The 26069-nt window shown below is 42.3% G+C and overlaps 1 protein-coding gene across 1 annotated transcript; it reads right to left on the reverse strand.

Annotated features, from left to right (window-relative positions):
* Window positions 1-3380: 3380 nt before the first annotated feature.
* On the reverse strand, window positions 3381-10633 carry SCG2 (secretogranin II). The gene is made up of 2 exons (XM_083505302.1): window positions 10517-10633; window positions 3381-5903 (listed from the first exon to the last, which is right to left on the reverse strand). The coding sequence occupies exon 2, from the start codon at window positions 5887-5889 to the stop codon at window positions 4039-4041; it is 1851 nt and encodes a 616-aa protein (XP_083361428.1). The 5' UTR covers window positions 5890-5903; window positions 10517-10633; the 3' UTR covers window positions 3381-4038.
* Window positions 10634-26069: the final 15436 nt, after the last annotated feature.

The following is a 26069-nucleotide window of genomic DNA, read 5'->3' on the forward strand; positions in this document are numbered from 1 at the left end:
CAAAAGGAGAAATGTGTTTCATTCCCTTTATGTAGTACCAATGCTCTATCCCCAGTGTAAGGCATCATATCCCAGGACTGTACATTTGGCAGACCAGAAAATACAAGTCAGGCATGCAGCAAGTGTTGCAGTGTGGGTGCTCCTGTTCAGGGTTTCAGCTAGCCAGTCATGCCTTCTTTCAGAATACTTGCTTCCTCCCCTTACCCCTCTCCTTTGGTTTTCCAGTCCCAACAGACACTCAGCAGTCTTGGTCCTCACTTAGACATTTTGAGGGTGACATATAGGGTCGCTTTTCCAAATATTCAACCTTAGGGTTTGCTGATGCCCCCCTCTTGGATGTGGGTGGCCCCATTTTTGGTTGCATAAGGAGTGACTCTTGGAGAAAGGGTTCAATGTATAGGATGCAAGGTGCAAAACTCTGGTGTGTGGCTTGACTAACATAGAAGATTTAATGGGCTTATGCCAAGTCACTTTTTGAATACTATCAAGCTTGTAAGTGGTCCAGCTTGTAAGAGAGACTTGAATGGTCACCACATCCTTGGCCTTTATTTAGAGAGATCCATTGATGAGGGCAAATGATAAGAAATCTGTTTAAACAAGGCTGCATTAAGAAATCGGGACATCTGGTTAGATTTCATTAGGGCAAATGCAGGATTCATTGTCCTTTTTGTTATTTCCTGTTAAATGTGCAGTACTTTATGTTTGGCAAGTAAGTACACAATGGATAAAAACAGAATCTGAGGGGAATTTGTCGTATCCCCCCCCCCAACCTGCTACCTCTGAATCCTCAGAGATAAAAGATTATCTTTGCTTCTAAATCAGCCAAGAGATAGCCAGGACATTAACTTCATCGTGTATGTTTAACCAGTTTTGATGACATTTTAATGACATGTTGAGGGCAAGCTAATAATCAACCCAACTCTTCTGCTAAAAGTTTTTTAGGAGTCTGAGCTGAAAAATGTCAAAAATGATGACCAACTGATATTGATTTAGGCATCAGCACAAACTCTGTAGAAAACATTGTGAAACTTTGTTAGCCAATGAGCATTAAATGATTAATAGTTTGATAGGTGTGCTGATGTTCTTCTGAGTCAGAGCAGACCCACTGAAATCAATGTCTGAGTGTAACTTTGTGAGCTACAACCCTATGTGGTTACGAGCTATAAAGGCAGAATTGAAAACTTAGGCTTACAGTGCAGTTCTACTCAGAAGAATGCCCTTTAGCAGTCTTTCCCAAACTTGGGTCTCCAGCTGTTTTTGAACTACAACTCCCATCATCCCTAGCTAGCCGGACCAAAGGGATGATGGGAATTGTAGTCCAAAAACAGCTGGAGACTCACATTTGGGAAGTCCTGCCCTATAGAATTCAATGAGACTTACTCCCAGCATAGTTAGGCATGCTAACAGGAGTTGTGTTTCAAAAAAATTATTTGCTTGGTTCTTAAAATTACATCTTTGGCCCACCTTTCTTCCACCACAAGCTGTATACCATACTTCACTTGATAGCTGAGGTCTCCTGATGGGGCACTTCTGGTGGTTCCACATGCTTCCCTGACGTTCTTCTGACCTTTATTAGGGGCTAAGCCTTTAATGTGGCAGGCCCTGTCCTGTGGAACTCCTTACCAATGGGTTTGGCAGGAGGCATCCCTGCTCATTTTTAGATGTCTTCTAAAAACTGCATTATTCAGGCAGGCAGGCATTTCAAATTTGAGGCTCTCTGCCAACCAGCTTTTGTTTGTTTGGGCATTTTATTTATTGTAATACTATGCTTTTAGTCTGCATACCACCTTGAGATATTTTATATGAAAGTGCAGTCTATAGATACTTAAATAAGTCAACCACATTGAAAGCACACACACACGGCAATGAATACTGGGAACTAAAGTTTGTTAAGGGTACTGGGAACTGTCGTTCTTTGAGGGATAAACTGCAGTCACCATGATCCTTTGGGGTTGCTTTAAATGTGCTTCAAATGTATTGTGTGTGCATAGCCATGGAGCCCAAAGCAGTGCACAAGAGCTTCTTAGTTTCAGCAAGGTGGTGATTTGTGTACTTTCAGACCATTTCCTGGAACCATATCTTGTGAACATTGGGGGGGGGCAATAGGTTGGGAAAGGCTGCTGTACACACTCCTTTCTGTTGCATAACATGAAGAGGCATGATGCCTTTGGAAATGGTTGTGGAACGCCCTTCCTTGAGGACTCATGCCTTGAAGACTCATTTGTTCAATTTGCTTTTCTTTAGCAGTGCTCTTGTGCCGTTGATTCCTGAGACTTGGCAGTTCCTTACAAGTATGAATTCTCACACTTTTCCCACTCAGGTGTATTCGACAGGATCTCGCTTGGTTGATCTTCATCTTCTGGGGAGACTGTACCCCAAAAGGCATGCATTAAGAAATGCTTAAACAACAAATGAATACACTTGTGCCCTGATTTTGAAGAAGTCCCCATTGACTTCATTGAAACCTACACTTTCTCAGCATCCTTGAAAAATTAGTTATTTACCCCCTTTCAGTAATGAAAATAACCTATTGAAAACAGAAAACATACTTGGGAGCAAACATGCTTCTTTTAGCATGACTCCATAGCCATCCATTCACAAAACTATAGTGCCTGAATTTAAGTCAAGGAATCAAATGGTCCTAAAGACCCTATTTATATGTTCCATTGATTTATTCCTCCTCCCTCCCCAGTCATACATTATGTGATTCTGATTCAGATATATGTGTGTGCCCAAATGGATAAATGTATCCTCACATCTATTAAAATGGAAATAGGGCCCATTGCAGTCATGGAGCCTTCTGAATCAAGGTCAGCGACTACAATCCCAAGGGCCATGTTGCCCAAAGGCTCAAAACTTCTTTAACACGTGAGTGAGCCAGCCAGGAAAGACTCTGCAGATGTTCTTAGATGGGCCCATAGTTCTCTCTTGCATTGATTTTGGGATACTGAACAGCGTATTTAGAGTCTGAGCATTACTCCCAAGGAAAGCAATGGGAAAACTGACTTTAAGTACACTGACCAGTAAAGGTTGTTAATCAATCACATCTCATAGAACTGGATCTTTTTCAATGACCCAACCTCTACTGGGAGAATTTAAAGCTATAGAAGAGCAAAGTTCCAAAATTTTTACCATCTTATCCAGAGACACTTATCTAACAAACAGTATTCCTTTACCAATTTTGTTTGCAATTGTGTGTACACACTTGGGACATACTTGCAAGCAAAAATGTACATGACTAGGCTACACATTTCTTTTTGGGACCAGCAGAGCACTCTATAGGTAACTCAAAGTAAAACACAGTCTATTGTCCAGAAATAATATTTATTCATCAACCATAAAACACAGAATAGAAAAAGCTTTATAAATAAAACTATATATATTATATATATAATATGCTTTATTTTTATTCAGTACTCCACAAAAACACTACACACAATAACAAAATATTTCAATTCATTTAAAAAACCTCATAGAATGCAGTTGTCATTCTGCCATTGTCATGATCTGTCATGGTCATTGTTTTACATAGTTTCACTTAATTTCATAAATCTGTTTCTTAAAAAAATTGAAGCAATTTGTTACATGACCAAGATTTAGAACATTGAAAGATACCCATAAACAACAGAACAGCTCAGAGGAGTTTACGCAGACTGTTCAATGTCAAATCATGTACCACTGGGACCAGTTGAGACACAGAACTGGGCCACTTTTTGCACCTGCAGGGATCCTCTGGGCATGTTCATTTGCATGAGCAAAACAATGTGTTTGCTGGGAACTCACAGATATCATCTCTAGGAATCTCTGTAACCATGTTCCAAAACTTTTATCAGAGATCACAGAGGTAGCTACAGCTGAAGTCCATGAGCTCCCATTTCAGATGTAACATTACTCACGAAAATGCAGGTGCCAGAATTCCTATGTGCATAAAGCAGCTGTGTGTAATGTCTGAACATGCCTCAAATTGTTAAAGAAAGGTAAATCACAACAGAACTGGGGTAGAAGTCAATACAATGAAGAGAAATAATAAGGAAATAACTACATATTTTCCATTGCCCTTTTAGTAATGTGCTCCCTCCCCCTTTCAGACTTTTCCTGGTTTAGATAGTCTAGAACCTTTGCTAGCATATCCTCATCCATATATGGTCTGTTTTGTGTGTCGTCATTCTCTTGGGCCATGGACAGCCTTTTGCTGAGAGATGTCAACTTGTCTGACTCTTGAGTTCCAAGCTGGTTTAGATGTTCTTTGATAGCCTGCTCAAACTGGTCATCTTCTTGCAAGTCATCCTCGGAGGAAAGTGCAAGTGGAATTTGTTTCATCTGACCTGTATTAACAACCTCGGGATATTTTGCCAGCACCTTGGCTAAGTAGTCTGCCAAGTCTTCTTCCTTTTCATTTAGTGATTCCTGTTCCATTTGTCGTCTTTCCAAATGGTTTAACCAAGCAGCTTTGGGAAACTGGTGCCCTTTAGATCTTCCAGGCATGTAGGAAACTCTTGGCAACTCTTGCTTGAGTTGATTTGCCAGATATGATGGTTTCTGACTCCCTACATTTTCAGTCCCCAAAAGATTGATGATATCTTCCACAGTGAGATCTTCTGGTAGATTATCCGGTATCAAATTAAGTCGCTGCTTTCTGTAACCATTCAAAGAGTTCATTTTATTTTTGAATACATCTGAATTGTCTACATTAATTTCAGGGATGTCATCAACATCTTCTGGGAGTTCAGGCTCTTGCTCTTTTTCACTCTGTTTATCACCAGCTCTCAGCATCTCAATTAAATCCTCAGGTGGGATTTGTAAATTCCTTGAAATTTCTATTAACTGATAAATAGCCTGAGGATCAAGTTGCTTTCCAGAATATCTGGCGGCCCTTTTGTCTTCATTTTGCTTGAATCTTGAGTTGTCATTTCCGGCACTGCTTATCATCTTTTTCAAATAATAATCCATCAGCTGTGAAACATCCTCTGACACTTGATCCTTGTCCTCTCTTTTCATCTCATCCTCCAGGATGCTGGACCTCTTTGCTTCGTCATCCATCTCCTCTTCATTTTTCTCAATTTGTTCCTTACTGTCTCTGATCTCTTCCTGGGTTTGACTTTCCACTTTTTCCTCTATTGGGTTCCAGTCTTCTCCTCCCACCACATCTTCATAGGCAAGGTTGTTTCCTTTATAGGCATCATCTTCATCATCAGCATAGAGTTTCTGTTCCTCATCAAACCTCCCCTTTTTTAGGTTACTTGGCCCCATCATCTTCCCCAGCTCCTGAAACACTGATTCTAAGGTAGCTAGACTTTGAGGTGTGTACTGCTCTTCCACGATTTCATTTGTCCGCTTATAAGGGCTGTCTCTTGAATTTTCTTCTAAGTAGACATGTGGTATCTTAGAATGTTTGTGCCGTGTCTCAGGCCAGGTGCGTTCATCATAATCATCAGTCATTCCATCTTGGAAGATGTTATCTGAACTCATGGGGTAGAATTTACCTTCTTTCAGGGTTCCCTTTGATTCTTTTTCTCCTTGCCTTAGTGCTTCCAACATGGCCTTAGCCCACTGTGACTCATCTTCTGATAAAGATTCTCTTAGATTGTCCGACAGGTAGTTCTGATCTTTGCTTTCCTTTGGCTGCAGAGCAAATGGGACACTTTGATAGGAGCTATCATCTGGGCTTGTTTCTCCATTGCTGGCTTGTTTTCTGAGGTTTTCTAGGTATTCCAGGGCTTTGATCATATCTGGGCTTGGAAGCCTTTGCAAGTTTTTCATCAGGTAGTCTGGATCTTTCTGGATGTTTTGGTAACGTTGAAATGAAGCAGCACTGGCAGAACAGATCAGGGCAGAAAGCAGAGCAAGAGGCAAGACTGTAGCAAGCCTTGAGGTTTTAGCATCGGCCATGTTTGAAATGTTCCCTTAAAATAAAATAAAAAAATGAAAATTAACACACAAAAGTTTGGACATTATCTAAGCTCATAGCAATGAAAAATTGACCTATAATCTCTAGAAAACATCAGGATTTTAGGGATGTATTAAACACAATAGGCCATATTCAATGCTAGCCTATTCAAAGTAGACCCATTGAAATTAATGGACATGGCTAAGTTAGCTCTATTAATTTCAGTAGAACTTCTGTAGCTAAGCAGCTGTATCCAACACTCTGTGCATGGAGTTCCATTTGTACAATGGGACTTTTTATTCCTCTCCTATGCCCTGTGCCCACATCAAAGTATGTTCTGGGTGGTTCCCCAAGCCACTGGAGAAGATCTTAAGGGTGTGTAAGGGGCTGTGGGAGGAAGAAGGGGAAGTCCCATATGGAGTCTGTTGTGTGTTCAGATGCTGTGGACAAAATCCAGTGCTGACCACTTCTTGTGCAACAGAAATTGTCTTATGCAAGGGGACTTCTAGTTTCCCATCTCCAGCCTACAGCCCTTCATATGCCCCCCATAACCTGCTATGGAGGGTGCCACAAGTCCCTGGAGCAGATTCTGAGGAGCGCAGGAGGCTGCAGTGTGGAAGAGAATTCCTGGGGAATGAGCTATTGCCTTTGTGGATCTCACCCCATAAGTCAATATTCTCCAATCTGATCCCCTCCGGATACTTTGGACCACAACTCCCTTTAGTCCCGTCCAGCATGGCCAATGGTCAGGGGTGAAGGGAGGTGTAGTTCAAAGCGTCTGTGGGGGGAAAGGTTGGGGAAAGATTCAGTAAACTGGAGGACACCAACCTTTTTGAGCCCATGGACACATTTGCAAACTGGGGAAACTGTTATAGGCCACTGTAATATACACTACAACCAAGAACACACCATAACTTATTTTCTGTCTACAACAGAATACTTCATTCATGCCCAATTCCAGAGGTGGAAGAGATGGTAGAAGGAGACCATGGGCACTTCATAAGCATTTCCCTATAAAGTAGTTATAACTACATTCTAATCATAGATTCTAAGCCTTTGGCAGGGGCTCGGCTATTCTATTTATTGTGCAGCATTTCCAGTAAAGGTACATACAATAACTTTATAGGTTCGCAAGTACCTGACTATCTCAGGCCAGTTTGAAAACTGCCTAATGGTTTGAGGCAGCTTTTTGTTCAGTCGTTTAATCAAAATAGAAATTAGTTCATAAAGTATCTGTATATGAAAATCAGAATTGCATCCATTTGTAGAAATGAGAAGGTTCAGCTGAGGTCCTGACAACTGTTGGTCTTTTTCACCGCATACAGTTTAATAGAGCATTATGTTCTGCTGATTCACTCCATTAAAATGACACAACTTTGCAGAAGAGAACCGACTCAAAATGGACTACTATAGTGGAAGCAATAGAACCAGGATTCCAAAACTGCAGGGTGATTTTTGTTTGAAATATTGCAGTTTATTCCTATCAATGACTGTCTCTCTCTTTTTTTTCTTATTTCTTAATGAATTCAAATGGAAGAATTACAGAGAGGAAGCAACGAGGCAGTTAAAATGGTTCTTCTGCAGCAATATCATCAGGGGGCTTCAGAGGCTAAAGCACAGATTGGCAACCTATAAACTGAATGCCATATGTGCCTCTCTAGCTTCTTGGGTATGCCCTTCCCCCTGAAAGCCAAGGGAGGGGGAGGGAGTGAGTGAATGGATGATAAATGAATGGAAGGGTGAGATGTGTGTGAAGCAATGAATGGATGGTGGATGAATGAAGGGGTGTGTGGGAGAGAGGGAGAAAGAGGGAGAAGGTAAGAAAGGAAGAGATATAAGGTATGTCCCATTCACTTCTTATTTCAGCACCACCTCCTTTCCTTTCCAACAGCCTGTGTGGCCCCCAACCTAGGGAACCCCCCCCCCTCCAAAAGGTTTTGTGTAAACCTGGAGGATTATTGCTTTTTGAAAATGTGCTTCCAAGCTAAATTGAACTTTGGAAAATGTTCTCCATAATATTGCACCAGGTACATGCTTTAATTGATGCTTATATTTTTTAAAAAAATCTTTGATGGACTATCAGAACAGACCAAAATCCTTTACTGTGTCTTTATGTTTGCAGAATAATCCTATACATGTCTGCTCAGAAATCAGTCCCATTGAGTTCAATGAGGCTCCCTTCTAGATAATTGGGTATTGGATAGCAGTCTATAGCTCACTGATTTCCAGTGCCTTGAATGAATATTTTTGCTGGGTTATGTTGGTGTTCCCAATTGGTTCCCAATTTCGTTGGTGGTAAACAAGAATTCATCTCTGTCAGTCTGTGCATAGTAAGGTGACACACACACCCATTTACATCATAAGGGCTGTAATACAGCGCATATAAATATAACTCTAAGCCTATAACATTATTGATCAGGTGTTTTTGCTTATTTGGCATTTTATCCTTCTGTCTATGAAAGTGGGTAGCAAGCAGTAGCGTCCATTGGATGTTGTATAGTAAGGCTGTGGCTGGAGTAGGGGCTGATTTCTAAAACAACAGAATTAGAGCACTCTGACCGCATGAAAATAATGCTGTCTGATCTAGAAGCCCTTCAGCCCAATCCCTGATTTGGGGGAATTCGGTGGTGAAGAGATGAACTGGCAAAGGACATGTTTATCTGTCCCTACTTAATACATTCTATGAAAACACATAAGCAAATTAAGCCCTGAGTATAGGCTTTGCCTATACTGTTCTCAAAGACTTGAAATAGATTTTTCATGCATGCATACTGTGCTGTGTTTAGATCATTTCTCCAGGCTACAAGGGCACTATTCAAGTTCCCTATGCAGTTAAAATCTGGCTGAAGGAAATATAGGATCTCTAATATATTATTTTCTCTCTCTTTCAGGTAACAAACCATCCAAGGTAAATCAAAACTATACCAGACGTAAAACCATAGCTCAGTGCTACAGCATCTGCTGGTGTGTCCAGGCAGGGATGGGATATACTTTTCCATGAAATCCTGGAGGGCTGCTGCCAGTCAGTGCAGACAGTACTGAGATAGATGGACCAATAGCCTGGCTCTGCACGAGGCAACTTCCTATGTCGTTGCTTAATTCATATTTTTCAGTTCATTCATTTCCCCCTTTCCTTTGTACTCTGTAAAATATCCTGTTGATATGCCTGCGATTCATGAGATGGAAAAATCCCTAATGCCTGTACACACCCACTGCTCTGAGTAGAAAATTACAGTGAATTTGTTATGCCAGTCAAAGCTTCTTTTTCCTCCTTCTTCCTCTTTTGCAACACAGTATGAAATAATTTCACATACTGGGGTAATTGAAGTACCACCGTGTTCCACAGAATTGCCTTGTTTCCTCCCAGCTGCACCACAAATGAGAACTTTGAATAACCTCCAAATGCTACCTAATAATTTGTTAATTTTCAAGACTGGACGTAGAGGAAAACAGTGATTGGAAAGCAATTCACAGTGCCCTTAAGAGAATGGGAAATACTTTTATTCTGTTACAGCTGTTTTTCAGTGCAACAGCAGACATACACAGGTGGCTATTTAACCAGAATTTTACCAAGTCATGAGAAGGATCTTAGAACCATTTCTTTTTTTGCTTTCTTTCCAAATATTGAATTCTTATCATTGACTCTGTCTTACCTTGCACTCTGGACCATAAAACTTTGTACTTTAACTGTAAATTACCTTTTTTTCTAGTTCCCTGATAAAACTTAAACTTTTAAGCTCCAAATAAAAGAAAATCAGAGTATACTTAAAATTAATATTTTTAAGAATTGCATATTTTCTATGCTGCCTCAGGATATGATTTTGTTCCAAATAGAACACATTTTTTAATATAAATAGGAAATGATAGGAAAAGGGTGTTTCAGCTGCTTTTGCATGGCAGCTGTATTATTTCCCAGTTAACTGCTTCCTGTGAATTGACATTACATTCAGGCACAATGGGATTATTCCCAATTACTGTTTATTTTAAAACCCTGCAGTTTGCTTGTAATTCACATTGCATTTATGGAGTACAAATCTACTGTCACTGAATCAAACCCCCACTTCATTGCTCATTATGAAGATGGTTCAACAGTAGCTTCCCTTAAAGCATTTGAAGAGATCCAGTGAGCCCATCTTAACCATGAACATTTTACACTTTCACTTTAATCAGAAAGAACCGTGATCTTTGAGAGCAGAAGAGCAAAACCTTATTTGCTGGTGTTTGTAGTTCTCCTTAAATTCACTACTGTTCTTTAAAAGCATATAGCTTCATGCACATGTTGATAATGTACTAAAAGCACGTGAAATTGCCAAAATCACCTTTCTAGGATAGTATAATTGTAATAGTAATTGTGTAGAATCAACCTTTTCCAGGGCTTTTGGCTGTTATTTGGCTGTTTTAGTATCCATTATCAGGTGCAAAGTAAATGTTCTTAAATTGCCCAGTAAAACCGTGTTTTTGTGCTACTTAAGTGAAGTGCATCAGGTGGCAATTTCAGACGTTTCCTGGCTATACTATCCCCCTCCCACCCCGCCTGATCCTTGCAGTGGAAACTGTATATGCATAGAGAGTGTGTGCATTTGGTCTCCCATTCTGTTTGTCAGTCAAAGAGAAAGTAGGTCTGCTTACCTGTGTGCAGAGACAATTTAAAGCATGGTCTTCGTTATCTGTCCGCGGCAAGTTTATGGACTGTTTTCAGCACCCGGACAGCTCCCTTCGCTTATAGTGTGCATCACCTGACTCTCCACTGCCATACTGACGTCACCCCAGTCGGTCACGGGGGGGGGGAGCGCAGCTGAGCTGTTCAGAAAGAATGCTACAGAATTAGCTTCGTTTGGGGTGTTTTGCACAGGTTTCCATTGTACGTTTACGCCACCTGCCTTCCTCTAAGAAGAACTACAGTCCTCTTTGCAGTTTAAGCAGCCAGGAAGATCCTCCTTAGACAAACGAATAATTACACCTGTCGGATAGGTGCCAGTTCATAGACTCCCCTGTAGACTCTTTCTTTGGGATTGAATCGGATTTTACTATTACTGCTATTTTGAAATCTACGTTTGAGGAAGTGAACCGAAGGCCACGAAAGCTTATAGCACAATAAATTTACTAATCTTTAAGGTGCCAGCAGACTCTTATTGGTGTGTGTGTGTGTGTGTGTGTGTGTGTGTAGGTTTTCAAATGCAGGATGAGCTTATGATGGAGGGATTCCCAGTTAAAAATCATAATGGCACCTTAAATGAGGGGTGCAATGTCATCTATAAATTCTACATCCCTAAAGCAAGTGCTGTATTTTTGTCTCTTCTTAGTTTCTTAAAACTGCAGGTGAAAACACAAAGAATAAAAATCTCGTGGTGGTTCCTGTGGGAGGAAGGGTGGAATAGAAATTTTAAAAATAAATACAAATCAGTGGGGGCCAGGATCTGCGCACGAATAAAAACAAGCTTTCTTCCTTCTGCTTGGGGGTGGGGAGGGCATTCCTGCTCCTATTCTACTCCTGCCCAAGAAAAAAGGAAGGGAGACATTTCAGGGAGGAGAGTGAAAGATCCCTCAGTGGTGTGCAGAGACGATTATGCATTGTCCCCTACCTTCCTCAGGGAGAATTCTGAGTCATTTATTTTTCAGAGAGAGAGATGCCTCAACTATAAAGGGGGAATGCTCAAATATGCCAGGTGTTCTTCAACAGGTAATATTTAACACTTTAGGCTGAAGCTCATACCAGATGAGGTGCCAGTCACACAGTTAGCAAATGGCTCTTGAAAAGTGCATAGCAGGGGGTGAGGAAAGCAGTCCAAATTGGGACTGCAATGAAAAAACAAACACACTCTAAAATAGTTTTACAGTACTAGCAGTGACCTCTGGTCTTGCTGTCTTCCTCATGAGCTAAGACAAGAGCACAGTGCAATATGTACCATCCTGTTTTTTCCTTTCCCAAGAGATTAGAATGCTCTTTATTCTTAATATCTCTTCCATCCTAGTATCTGAAGAAGTGTGCATGCACACGAAAGCTCATACCAAGAACTAACTTAGTTGGTCTTTAAGGTGCTACTGGAAGGAATTTTTTTATTTTGACTATGGCAGACCAACACGGCTACCTATCTGTAACTCTTCCATCCTAGGTGGGTTTTATCCAGACCTGAAAATCCACATAGTGCTCCAGAGGGCAGGAGTAGAATTAGTGGGTGAAAATGGCAAGGAAGCAAATTTTGGCTAAGCATTCGGAAATACTTTCTTATGGCAAGAGCTGTTCAACACTGGAATGGGCTGCCCTAGGAACTGCTGGGGGCCTCTTCTCTTACAGTATTTAAGGAGAGGATGGCCACCCATCTGCTAGGAATTCTGCACTGCATCCTGCATGGCAGATCCTGAATTGAGCAGAGCGTTGAAGTACTGTAGATGACCTCCAAAGTCCCTTCCAACTTTGTGGTTCCAAGAAAATCTCTTGCACCAAGTGAGGGAAAATTCCTTTTGTCATTAACAGATGTGCCCAGATTACAGCATTCCATGTGCACTCTGACTGACGTGAAAATTATTAAAATGTGCCTGCAACCTGCCTGTTCCATAATGACTTCTTTATTCCCTTTCACTTGCAAAATACATTTTTCTTGACAATTTTGACCTTTTGCAAAATAAATAAAAAATAAAAAAACATGGCTGAATCTTCCTTCCAATTCAATCAGTGTTAGGAAATTAAATTGATGCTAGACCCAGTAAATGTGTATTGTGGACACATTAAACTTTTAAGCTTTTATATGCCAGTGTGTTCTTTACATTATGTGTGAGGTCTCTTCCATCTCAAGAAGGACAGAAGGAAATTGCGATATTCTTTTGCCTTTCCACAAATGGTGGCACGGAATATAGACAGAACCAAGTTCTCCAAGTGGGCTACAAATTAAATGCCTTTGGTGTCTGCCCTGCTCTGCAATTGTTCCAGACGCTGCCAAATGATCTCCAAGAACCTGAAACTGCAGTGAAGCGCAAAGAAACTTGTAGGAGAAAGTAGAATGTGATCCAGTGGAATGTTCTTGGAAAGACATCACATAATAAGGGGAGTTTCTCTTGGTTCAAAATGCTTGGAAAGCACCTCGCATCTCCCAGTTTTGATGGCTGAAAACAGCAGCTTGAATAGTTCCGCTCTAGCAGACTCCCACACAAGAGGGAGTGATGGATGTGAGACTCGGGTTGCCTCTGTTGAAATCATCTTTCTTTCCCATCATTTATGGTCATTATGCCTATTTTCTTCTTAAGTCCCTGCCTTGCTGGCTCCTTCACGTAAATCAGCTTTGAGTACATTCTGGTCCTCACAGCAGAGACTTCCCTCTCCCAACTCTTGTTTCCTCTTTCATTTCATCTGAGTCCCTTCCCTCTCCACTTGACCCAAGCTTCTCTGCTATCGTGCCGTTTCCTTTCTCTTTTCTGTTCCTGCCTTTGAGCCATCTGGCATTCCTATCGATGAATGAGGCTGCATAAACCATTTGTGGGCATGCCTGATTACTTGGAAATCTGTCTCTTTGTGTGTTCACTGAGATTTAGCCCCAATAAAGTGTGCATAGGATTCCAGCTCCAAACTCCAAAGCCAGGGGATCCCCTAAATCCTGTATTAAATAGAAGGAACTGCACTTGCTGCCAGTATGCTACTGAGCCCTCTTCAAGTTGACATATAGGTTTATAAAGCCCTATACATTTCAGGTTTTGAATTATGGTGCTGGAGGAGACTCTTGAGAGTCCCATGGACTGCAAGAAGATCAAACCTATCCATTCTGAAGGAAATCAGCCCTGGGTGCTCACTGGAAGGACAGATCCTGAAGCTGAGGCTCCAATACTTTGGCCACCTCATGAGAAGAGAAGACTCCCTGGAAAAGTACCTGATGTTGGGAAAGATGGAGGGCACAAGGAGAAGGGGACGACAGAGGATGAGATGGTTGGACGGTGTTCTTGAAACTACCAGCATGAGTTTGACCAAACTGCGGGAGGCAGTGGAAGACAGGAGTGCCTGGTGTGCTCTGGTCCATGGGGTCACAAAGAGTTGGACTTGACTCAACGACTAAAGAACAACAACATACATTTCAGGACTCTCCTTCCTTGGAGGTTCTAGGTTGGATGGCCATCTGTCATGGATGCTTTAGCTGGGATTCCTGCATTGCAGGGGGTTGGACTAGATGACCCCGGGTTCCTTCCAGCTCTAAAATTCTATGATTCTATGAATACCTGCTCCCATATAGACCAGTCCAGTTTCATTAAGATGAAGCTCACCATGTGATGATGCAAGGGAGAGCCTTCTTGGTAGTGTCCCCCAAGCTTTGGAGCTCTCTTCCCTCTAAGATGAGCACTGAAGGCTAACTAGGGAAAGTGTTCAGTCAGTGGCAGAGCATCTGCTTTGCATGCAGAAGTTACCAGCTTCAATCCTTAGCTCCTCCAGGTAGGACTGGGCAAAGACTCCTTATCTGAAACTCCGGAGAGCTGCTGTCGGGCAGTGTAGACAATACTGAGCTTCCTCTCTTCCTAAGACCTAGTTATTCTCACAGGTCTTTGTGGAGTTTAATGCCACGATGAGTGCTTATTTATTTATTATAATTTTATCTGCACGTGTGTGGGGTTCTTGCTTTGTTTTTAGCTGATTTTCCCATTTGTATTTACTTATTTGCTACATTTGCGTCCCACTTTTCCTCCATGAAGCTCATGGTGATGTGCAGCCTTCTCTACCTGCCTCATTTTATGCTGAAGAGGCCAAAGTCCATCTTGGCTGTGAGTCCTGGAAGACCTGCTCCTTGCCTTGCAAGCCTTTCTCCACCTGGCTGGGAGGGCGGGGCCCGGACTGACTCCAACTACAAAACCTGAGACTACTGAACAGACTCTTGCGCTGTTTAGGGTTTTTCATTGCTGTTATTGATATTATTATATATATATATTGTATCATTTTTTGCTCTTATTATAATTTACATGGAAATGTTTCAGTTTGGTTGTGTACTTTTTGATGTGTTTTATTTATTTTTTATTACTACTTTTGTTATGTTTGTAATTGTGTAAATCTTGTCCTGCTGTAAGCTGCCTTGCGCATGGTTTTTACATACAAGTAAAATGATGATGATGATCTTCACAACAATCCTGTGAGGTAGGTGGGCTGAGGGATGGTGATGGACCCAAGGCCACATAGTGAGCTTCCCAGCTGAACGGCTGGTCTCCCAGTTCCCACACTCTAACCACTACACCACACTGTTTCTGGCTTGCAGTTTTAATTGTAATTCTTTCTGCAGCTGAATTTGCAGTGAAGAGGGTGTAAGGAAGGTTTTTTTTAATGTTTATGAAATATTAAGGATAAAGGTAAAGGTACCCCTGACCATTAGGTCCAGTCGTGACAGACTCTGGGGTGGCGGCGCTCATCTCGCTTTATTGGCCAAGGGAGCCGGCATACAGCTTCCGGGTCATGTGGCCAGCATGACTAAACTGCTTCTGGCGAACCAGAGCAGCGCACGGAAACGCCGTTTACCTTCCCGCCAGAGCGGTTCCTATTTATCTACTTGCACTTTGACGTGCTTTCGAACTGCTAGGTTGGCAGGAGCAGGGACCGAGCAACGGGAGCTCACCCTGTCGCGGGGATTCAAACCGCCGACTTTCTGATCAGCAAGTCCTAGGCTCTGTGGTTTAACCCACAGCACCACCCGCGTCCCTTATGAAATATTACAGCCATTACAAATGAGTGCATGAGAAGGAAAGTGCTCATGCTAAACATACAAAAATCAATCAAGATACACACAGTGAAGAGTCAGACAGCTGGATAGATAGGGTCATTGTATACAGGTTCTATTAAAAAGGAATTTTCACTTCAGCAGAATCCTTCTGATGATAGAACAAGCTAGTGTCAGCTCACTGAAATTATGTAAATGTAATGGTCGAATTCAGAGGATCTGGCAATTTGTGAATAGTTAATTTCTTGATTTATGTAACGGATGTTGCCCAAGGTTAGTGCTGCTTAAAAATAAACCAAAAGCTGTGGCTCTTATGAAAGAAAATGCATCTATGTCCCTTGAACAACAGTGAAAAAATAATCTGCAGTTTACTTCACATACATAGTTTCTTGCAGTGTATATACCACCGCCATCCTTGAGAATGTTCTTTACCAAAAAAAAAGAAAAGAAAAGAATAAATAGTCCCAGCTTTTTGATTGATTTAAAACACACACACCCCTCCATTATAACATGTCACTGCAGGCAAGGATGATCTGAAGGCAGTTGGGAAGGTTTTTGCGCAATAAATCACTGCTATTTCATTCCATATTTTGCCACTTAATTTCAACACATTTTTTCCTGCATGAAAGATCAAGCATATTTGGATGCAAATGTTATACCTCTGACCTTCACACACACACAATAAAAAGGCTTTGATATTCATTTATCTGATTCACAGCAGCGAACCAAACGTCCGTCCTTGCACGTTAGACTTGAGTAGCCAAGTGGGAGAGACAACCAGTGTGTAAGTTTAAGGGCAGAAATTCTGTATTACCCCACAAGGTTGGCGGGGTGGGGAATCCAACCAGAGTTCAGTGTGGCTCAGTGATCAGATGATGTTCCATGAAACTGTAATTTTATAGGCTGTCAACTACCCTGATTGGTACATTTATAATATTATTATATGCTTTTTAAATAAATATATAAATGCATTCCAATGTAAGTGTGGAGCACATTGGCAACATCAATAATAACATTTCAAATTCATATGGTACAGTGGAGAATTCACAGTATTTCGTAGAGTTATAGAGTAGTAAGTGATCTTAGATGTCATCTAGTCCAAAACTCCCTTGCAATGCAGAATATAGATACAGCACCCCTGGTAAGAAGCTAGACAGCCTATGCTTAAGTATCACTAGTGAAAGAGAGTCCACCACTTCCCAGTACAGTCTGCTCCACTGTCAAAACAAATCTTACCATTAGGAAATTTGTTCCTACTCTTTAGCTGAAACCTGCTTCCTTGCAATTTCCACCCATCTGTCTTGCGCTCCAAAACGACAACAGAGAACAAGTCTGCTGCATTTTATGTGTGACAACCCTTCAGATGTTTGAGGACCACTGTTAAGTCTCCCCTTAACCTTGGTTAGAGCTTGGTGCCGATAACGCCAAGATTGCCGATTCGATCCCCAAATGGGACTGCTGCATATTCCTGCATTGCAGGGGGTTGGACTAGATCAGGGGTCAGCAAACTTTTTCAGCAGGGGGCCGGTCCAATGTCCGTCAGACCTTGTGGGGGGCTGGACTATATATTTTTTTGGGGGGGAATGAACAAATTCATATGCTCCACAAATAACCCAGAGATGCATTTTAAATAAAAGGACACATTCTACTCATATAAAAACATGCTGATTCCTGGACCGTCCGCAGGCTGGATTTAGAAGGCGATTGGGCCAGATCCGGCCCCTGGGCCTTAGGTTGCCTACCCATGGACTAGATGTTCCTCAGAGTCCCTTCCAACTCTACAATTCTATGATTCTCTTTTCCACCCTAAATATATCCAGCTCTATCAACCGTCCCTCAACGGATTTAGCTTCCAGACTATTCGTTCTCCTTTGGACAGCCTTTGGAGAGTCATTCACCTTTGCCCAACAACATCTGGAGGGTCATGGGTTTTCCAGTATTGCTTTGCTAGCAAATACTCTATCACTGCTGTTGGCGTGAAATTATGCTTTTAAAGACTGATTTCCACACTTGCTAGGAAGACATTCTGCTGCAGCAGCAGCACCATGGGGTTGGTGGTTGATGGAAACCACAGGAGGGGAGATTGCTCTTGTGCTCAAATCCTGCTTATGGGTTTGCCACAGGCATCTTGTTGGCCACTGAGAGAGCAGGTTGCTGGAGTAGATGGGCCACTGGCCTGATCAAGCAGATTTTTCTTATGTTCTTTAGTGCATGACAGCCTTTCATTTAAATTGAGGGAAAGGAAAGGTGTGTGGTCAGGAACATCTCTCTGATTTGCCATGGTACACTTCTTGAGCCAGTAGACAATACAGAGCAAGGTAGTAGTTTGCTTGCTTGCTTGGATGTTTATGCCTCCTTGCAGAGCTGGCTGTGGTTGTGTCAAAAGAGTGCCATCACAGGGACCCTCTCCTATGTCAGTCCGAAACCTTCATGCCCTCACCTGGTGGTAGCAGCAAAGGCCTGTGTAGCCACAAATTAAAACTTCTTAGAATAGCCAGGAGTGATGCTGTGCTGGCTGCTCCAAGGCATTGTGGGAAATTTTCATTGGCAGCTTGTAATTGTGAAACACCCTCCACAGGGAGTCTAGAGCAGGTCCCAGACCTCAGTGTGGAGATGGCAGGGACTGAACTTGAGTCCCTTTGCATACACAGCAAGCGCACCAACCTTCTCACCCTTCCAAAAACAGGGGTAGTAAACCTGTGGCCCTCCAGATGTTGTTGGACTTCCATTGTTCTCCGACTATTGACCATGCTGGCTGGGACTAATGGGAGTGGGCCAAAGGTTTAGAACCCCATTCTAAGACAAAACTAAAGGACAGGGGTCAGGGGTAGCAGCGTTATTTGTCCTAAATCATATTTAAATCCACTTATCCTAAAGGACGATCCTGAAGCTGAGACTTCAATACTTTGGCCACCTCATGAGAAGAGAAGACTCCCTGGAAAAGACCCTGATGTTGGGAAAGATGGAGGTTACTAGGAGAAGGGGACGACAGAGGACGAGATGGTTGGATAGTGTTCTCGAAGCTATGAACATGAGTTTGACCAAACTGCGGGAGGCAGAGGAAGACAGGAGTGCCTGGCGTGCTCTGGTCCATGGGCTCACGAAGAGTCAGACACGACTAAACGACTAAACAACAACAACAATCCTAAAGGATCTACACTGACTCCCAGTACATTTTGGGGCACAATTCCAAGTGTTGCTGCTGACCTTTAAAGCCCTAAACAGCTTTGGCCCTGTATACCAGAAGGAGTGTCTCCACCCCCGTCGTTCAGTCCGGACCTAGTTCCAAGGGTTGGAAGCCGCTCAGAGTGGCTGGGGCAAACACCCCCCGCCCCCATTGTTGTTGTTGTTGTTACCACATATGCTTGCACATACATATATTAGTGTTAGCAGACCAATCCCTAGCATGTGCTACCGGCATGCTAACATTACCTCCAACCAGGTGCCTGAGAAAAAGTTTCCATAGGACTTTCCCTGCCTCAAGCCTCAAGTTTCACTTCTGCATGTACAAACCAAAGTCGGCATGTGACAACATGGTGTTTGTTTTCAGTGTGTGTCATCTTTTATAATTAGGATGTATTTTTAAACCTTCCTTCTCTCCCACCTTCCTCCCTTTATCTAATTTCAGAGAGCTCCTTTGCAGGAACCGTGGCATGCCCTACCTACCTTGAGGCAGGAAAAAATATACATATCAGTATCTACTCGGCATAGCTGCTATGAGCAAGCTTTAGCAAAGATCAAGAGTCCCCTGGGAACTTGACTGAATCAAGCTGTCATGGTTTCAGTGCAGCTTTGCGTCAGACATCTGAATTTAAAGTCAAAACAGCAGGGAAAGGGATAAGACAATGAGAAATCCTGAGTCATGCTGTACGGAAGATGCAGGGACTTAAGTAAAGCAGCAAACATGAATGAATGGAAATGGCTGGGTGCAATCATTTCTTCAGATCAAAATAGCATTTATATTTAGCTCTCCAGCACACAGAGAGAATATTCCAGTATCCTGAATGGCTCGTTTAATTGCTTCTTAAATGTTTAGGGCTGAACTCTAGAAGGGTGCTGTCATGAACTGGTTGAATGCAGGAGAATGGTGGGAGGAGCCAGCTGGGGAACCATCAAGGGTCTGGGAAGTGGTGGTGGGACAATGATGGGAGAAGAGGGAAAAGACTGGGAATAGGAAGTGTCAGAAGCTGAAGAGGTAACATGGCTTAGTGAGCAGGGAGAGTCTGTGGCAGATAGAAGTCCAGAATCAGATACAGAAGCTGAAGCAGGGGAGTGGGAGGAGGAAGACCAAGAGGCAGATATTTAGGCTGTGAAGATTCGCAGGTGTCTCCCCCTTCTGTTGCAACTAGGTCCCCTCCCCTCTTGTCTCCCAGAACCAGAAGACTCCTAGCAGACACAGCTTGATCCTTTATCATATCTGCTGGTTTTTAAAAATAGGCCCACCTGTTTTTTAACATCTGATTTTATTGATGACGTTAATGTATATTTTATCCTTTTTTCATCACCTACTTAAAGGTTTCGATGATTAAGAGGTATACAAATTTTGCTAAATAAACGCAATAAATAAAAAGCAAACAGATCTGCATTGCAAGGTATACAGGGAGGGGTGAGGGTGCTGTTCTCCCCTCGCCCCTTAGTCCTTCATGTGTTTTTCTGCTGCTTGAAGTGATATGAAGATGGATTGGAAAAGCCTGACCCTCCAGATGGATGGACAACCAAGCTGCAGATAGTGAACAGCAAATCAAAAAAAAAAAAAAAAAAAGGAAAGGAAAGGAAAAGTAATTCAAGAAAACAACATAAATCTCAGTACACATGATGACTAAGGGAATGCTGTGTAGGAGTCAATAGTGAGAGAAATTAATGACTGAATCTGGTATTGGGCCTTGAAGAAATGTAATATGCATTAGGTCATATTTGACAGTCTCGACTGCTAATTCCAGTGAGATAGATGTGCAGCATAGAACACATGAGATCTGAAAAAGGCTGTTGACCTTTACCTTGAAAAGCAGAAATAGCACATTTCAGTGATGTTGACCTATCTGGCGGTCCCTTGTCATTTGGAAAGACTTCAGTGTTGCAGGTTTATTTACTGAATGCCACCTGCATTGTCACCTCTCTGCTTGAAAGAGTGGGGGGTGGGGAGCTGTTGGTGGAAATCTCCAAGCAACTTGGAGGTTCTGTTGAATGGAGATCTGATATGGGACAGCAGAAATGCTATGTTTCTAGCTTTCATTCATTGCAGGTTTTTAAGCAGAAGTAGGACGTGGGTTAAACCACAGATCCTAGGACTTGCTGATCAGAAGGTCGGTGGTTTGAATCCCCACGACGGGGTGAGCTCCCGTTGCTTGATCCCTGTTCCTGCCAACCTAGCAGTTCGAAAGCACATCAAAGTGCAAGTAGATAAATAGGTACCGCTCCGGCGGGAAAGTAAACGGCGTTTCCGTGTGCTGCTCTTGTTCGCCAGAAGCAGCTTAGTCATGCTGGTCACATGACCTGGAAGCTGTACGCTGGCTCCCTTGGTCAATAAAGTAAGATGAGCACCGCAACCCCAGAATCGGTCACGACTGGACCTAATGGTCAGGGGTCCCTTTACCTTTACCTTTACTTTAGGATAGCCATGTGTCATTGATGCTTTAGTTCTATGATTCTATTAATGAAATGTTAAGATTGCATGTGACAATCTAGAAATCTTTATAAGTGCATATTGCTTTTCCATGAAGATTGTTCATGAAACAAGATACTGATACTGTACATCTAAAACCAACCACATATCCAACAGTACAGACATCTATTGCCCAATATATCTTTATATCTCTTGACAAACCCAACCAGCTTAGACCTATTGCTCTTCATAGTGAGGCATTTACATTGAAACCTTGTTCAACAAACATACCAAACCTCCTTTTTGAGATAAGGACAATACCATCAGCATAAAATAATTATAATAATAGGGAGATTTAACAGTGGAAGAAATAAACATTAAAAACCCATTAACTTTATTGTTCACATAACAGATCCAACTAAAGTTTGCCAGAAGGCATTGCTGCCTGACATCTCTGGGTGCTGAAATTGTATTAGTCAATTGACCTCTCAAGCCCACCAAAGCTTTCAAATGTTTCCTGAAATGCAACATTTGACTAGAAACAGGAGTTTGACTAGAAACAGGAGAGCCAGTGTGGTGTAGTGGTTAAGAGTGATAGATTCGTAATCTGGGGAACCGGGTTCGCGTCTCCGCTCCTCCACATGCAGCTGCTGGGTGTCCTTGGGCCAGTCACACTTCTCTGAAGTCTCTCAGCCCCACTCACCTCACAGAGTGTTTGTTGTGGGGGAGGAAGGGAAAGGAGAATGTTAGCCGCTTTGAGACTCCTGAAGGGGAGTGAAAGGCAGGATATCAAATCCAAACTCTTCTTCTTCTTCTTCTTTTGGTATCAATATCAGATATGATAATTCAAAGCATCTTGCTCTTGTGCAAATCAAATGCTTCAGTCAGGTCTACAAATACAGCACATGAACACTCTGCTGATGCAAATGTTCTGCCGACACTATCTATTAGCTTGTGGTGCAAGGAGCCACTGGGTACTTTCCCCCTGTGCCCACCATCCTTATGGCCCCATAAGTTCCTTGCAAGGTATGTTTACACTGCACTGGAGTTTCCCCCAAACAGAAAGGTGCCCCACCAGGTTGCAATGCGGGAGGGAATGCACAAAGGAACTCTTGCATTATATTATATTCTGCTGCCATAGGATCAGTGTTTTATCATGCAAATGTAGAAACTTGGAAATGAGGCTCCATGGACACATGGGAAACTAGCTAACCTCATGGCCACTGTATACTTCACTCACAGGGCACATTGCTTATGCTTCTGGGACTGCCTCTCCACTGCCAACACCCTCCACTTCCCATCCAACATGCACACAATGCAACACAAGTTCACTCTACATGCATGCAGCATCTTGTATATCAGAGCCCAGCTTTGGTAGGGTATGAGCTCCTGCAAATTGCAGTCAAATCAGGAATGAAAGGAGCTCATCAAATACATTAGTTAAAATTCTCGACTGTTCGTCCTGACCATCATTATCTGATGAAACACGAAACTAATGAATAGCTTTGCAGCTCTGGCCATGCATATGGATCTTGCAAATGTTTTGCAGCAACTATGCTTTGCAAAAACCCTGGGGGAAATGTGATTTTTATATTGTCTATTCATGGAAGCCTTATAAATTGGCACATTTGATTTACAGAACTTGAAATATTCCATTATTTTTAGATATGGCTCTTTTTGGCCTCCGTTCCAGGTGACAGTCATTTATTTTAATTGACTGGTTAAAGAATCACAAAGGCACGGAGTTACTTGTATCTATTAACTCTGCGTCATTTCAGGCTACCAGGGCTGGTCCACATTCTTCTCTAGATAAACACCTTTAATTCTGGAGTCATGCCATTCTTACTTCATTATTCTCCTCTCTGTCATATTGATCCTGGCCCATAATATTTATCAAGTGAAAGTGGCCTGAAAACTAATGAATTGAAGCTATTATTCATGGGAAAGATATGAAACATGCAACCATAAGTTACAATCTCATGCCAGAGGATGGATGGAAGGTTGGATTGGAAAGATTTAGGGGTGAGATCCAAAGAGTTTCTTAAATGAGCAGAAGGCACATATGCTTATATGCATAGGGGGTTATCCTTCAATACTGCTGATTCTCCTTGTAACTGCAACCCCAAGCCATTCTGTCTGGTTCTCTGACTATCCAGAGCAGCTCTTCAGGGGGTACAAGGGGTGGGAAAGCTCCAATCTACAAGCAGAACTCTGCTTCTGCTTCTCTGGATGCAGGTTAGGGTTCCTTGGAGGCTGGTCCATTAGGGCACTGCTCCATCAACTCAGCCAACCCCCACCAACCTGATTTCTTTCTTGCAACCAGGCCAGGGGGCAGCACTGCCTGTCAGTTTCATCCTCCTTAGCCTCAATGTGGTCCATGCAGAACTCAGCAGGAAGGAGGATGGGTGAAACTAGAATCCATTGGTTCTGCCTGCCATTGACTCTGACTCCACCTGCCATTGCTCTCCCCACCTTCCAACCTACCAATCCCAGTGGGTGCCAGCCAGCACTGCTAGAGTTAGTAACCACTCAGTCAGTGATCCAGTGTACCAAGACTTGGTCATTTACATGGGGTTTTGGTCACCAGAGAAGTTAGGCTGATAAGAATACCAGTGGCTCCTAGCCATGATGGTTGTGGACTATCTTCAGGGCATAGTGCCACTTATGATCAGTCGATGGGGAGCTGTCATGCTTCAGGGGCTCTGCTTCCTCCCCCCTTGGCCGTAGATAAGCAGTACAAAGAAAAAGCAGTCTCTTACCAGTAACAGAAATGTTTAATGAATGCAGCAAAAGGACAAACGACTCTTCTCAGAGTGCAGTTGCTCCCAATTAAGATTCCTCCCACTTCCCTCTAGTCCCTTCTGTCATCTCGTCTCCTAGCCACCTGATCTCTCAATCTTTGAACCTTTTGTGAAGCCACCTTATCTAATCTCCTAGCCTTGGGACTGAGAAGCTGCACAACTTCCAGTGAGAGAGAGTTGGCTAGCTCACTCTCTTCCCGTTGTTGTTGTTGTTCTTTTTCTTGCTGTTCACCTCCCAGTTCTGCCCAACTATTGTCTTCTGAACTGTGCCCCTCAGCAAACCATTGTTCCAAATCAACACTACTCCACTGCTCCTGTGGAGTTTCAGGATCCTGGCCGTGAGGGGTAAGTTCCCACCATTCCTCATCAGAGTTGCACTCCTTAGCCTGATCTCTGACAGGAGTGGGGAGAATACTGTGGCACTCATGTCCTGCTTGCAGGTTTCCTAGAGGCATCTGGTTGGACACTGTGAAACAAGGACGCTAGACTAGATGGACCTTTGGTGAGATCCAGCAGGGCTCTTTGAAGCTCTAAGTGAAGTTGTTCAGTTTCCCTCAGAAGGCCTTTTTTTTGGCCACCTGCCTCTTTGTGATTCAAAATGTGTTTCTGTGCAAATGATTCCCTTGGAGATTTCTTTAATAAAAATCACCATTATTATTATTTTTTATAAATTTTTTATTGCGTTTCTTTCCATAGTTTTGTACATTCCACACAACACAGAAAAAGTAACACAAGAAACAAATTTTTTTTTAACATAAAGAAAAAAAGAAAAAAAAAGGATTATAGATTTTTGACTATTCAACTTTCAATAAATCCCTGTTTGGACTTCCCCACACCTTCCGGATCTGCGTTCTTTAAATTAACAGTGTCAGCAAGTTGTTACCTTATTTCATACCTTATTGTAACTTTCAATTGTTATGTGTTCAAATTCAATGTGTTGTATCTCAATTTTAATGCCTTTAAAATAAACATAACATGTTTGATTCAAATTATCTCCTTTTCTCTTTTATCACTTATTTTACCATTTACTTAATCATATTTGCTAAAGCATAACATTTCCTAATCATGCACTATCTTAGGATTCATACAGCTTGTAATATTTTTGCAGATAGTCCTTAATTTTTTTCCAGTCCTCCTCCATTACTTCTTCTCCCAAATCGCGGATTCTGCCAGTCATTTCAGCCAGTTCCATGTAGTCCATCAGCTGCGTCTGCCATTCTTCCAGCGTGGGTGAATCTGGTGTCTTCCAGTGCTTTGCAATGAGAATTCTTGCTGCTGTAGTGGCATACATAAACAAAGTTCTATCTTTCTTTAACACTTTCTGGTCCACCATGCCCAGGAGGAAGGCCTCTGGTTTCTTAGGAAAGGTATACCTAAATACCTTTTTCAATTCGTTATAGATCATTTCCCAGAAAGCCTTCACTTTTGGGCAGGTCCACCAGAGATGGAAAAATGTCCCTTCTGCCTCCTTACATTTCCAACATTTATTGTCAGACAGGTGATATATCTTAGCTAACTTGACTGGGGTCATGTACCACCGGTATATCATTTTCATAATGTTTTCCTTCAAGGCACTACATGCCGTGAATTTCATTCCGGTGTTCCATAACCTTTCCCAGTCTTCAAACATAATGTTGTGTCCAACATCCTGTGCCCATTTTATCGTGGCAGATTTAACTATCTCATCCTGTGTGTTCCACATAAGCAGCAAGTTATACATTCTCGATAAAGTCTTGATCTTTGGTTCTAACAATTCTGTCTCTAGTTTCGATTTTTCCACCTGGAAACCAACTTTTTTGTCCATTTTAAAAACCTCTTGAATTTGAGCATAGTGTAACCAATCTCGCACCTTGTTTTTTAGTTTATCCTGGCTCTGCAACTTCCAGTTGTCTCCAATTTTTTCAATTAATTCCCAATATTTCGGCCAGTAGGCCTCCATATTGGGTCTTTTTCGAGCCTTGGCCTCCACCGGTGATAGCCACCTCGGGGTTTTGCTCTCTAATAAGTCTTTGTATTTCATCCAGACTGCAAAAATTGCTTTTCTGACAATGTGGTTTTTGAACAGTTTATGAACTTTAACCTTGTCATACCATAGGTAT

This window comes from Podarcis liolepis (genome assembly GCF_965112155.1).
Source record: "Podarcis liolepis genome assembly, chromosome: 5".
Lineage (NCBI taxonomy): Eukaryota > Metazoa > Chordata > Lepidosauria > Squamata > Lacertidae > Podarcis > Podarcis liolepis.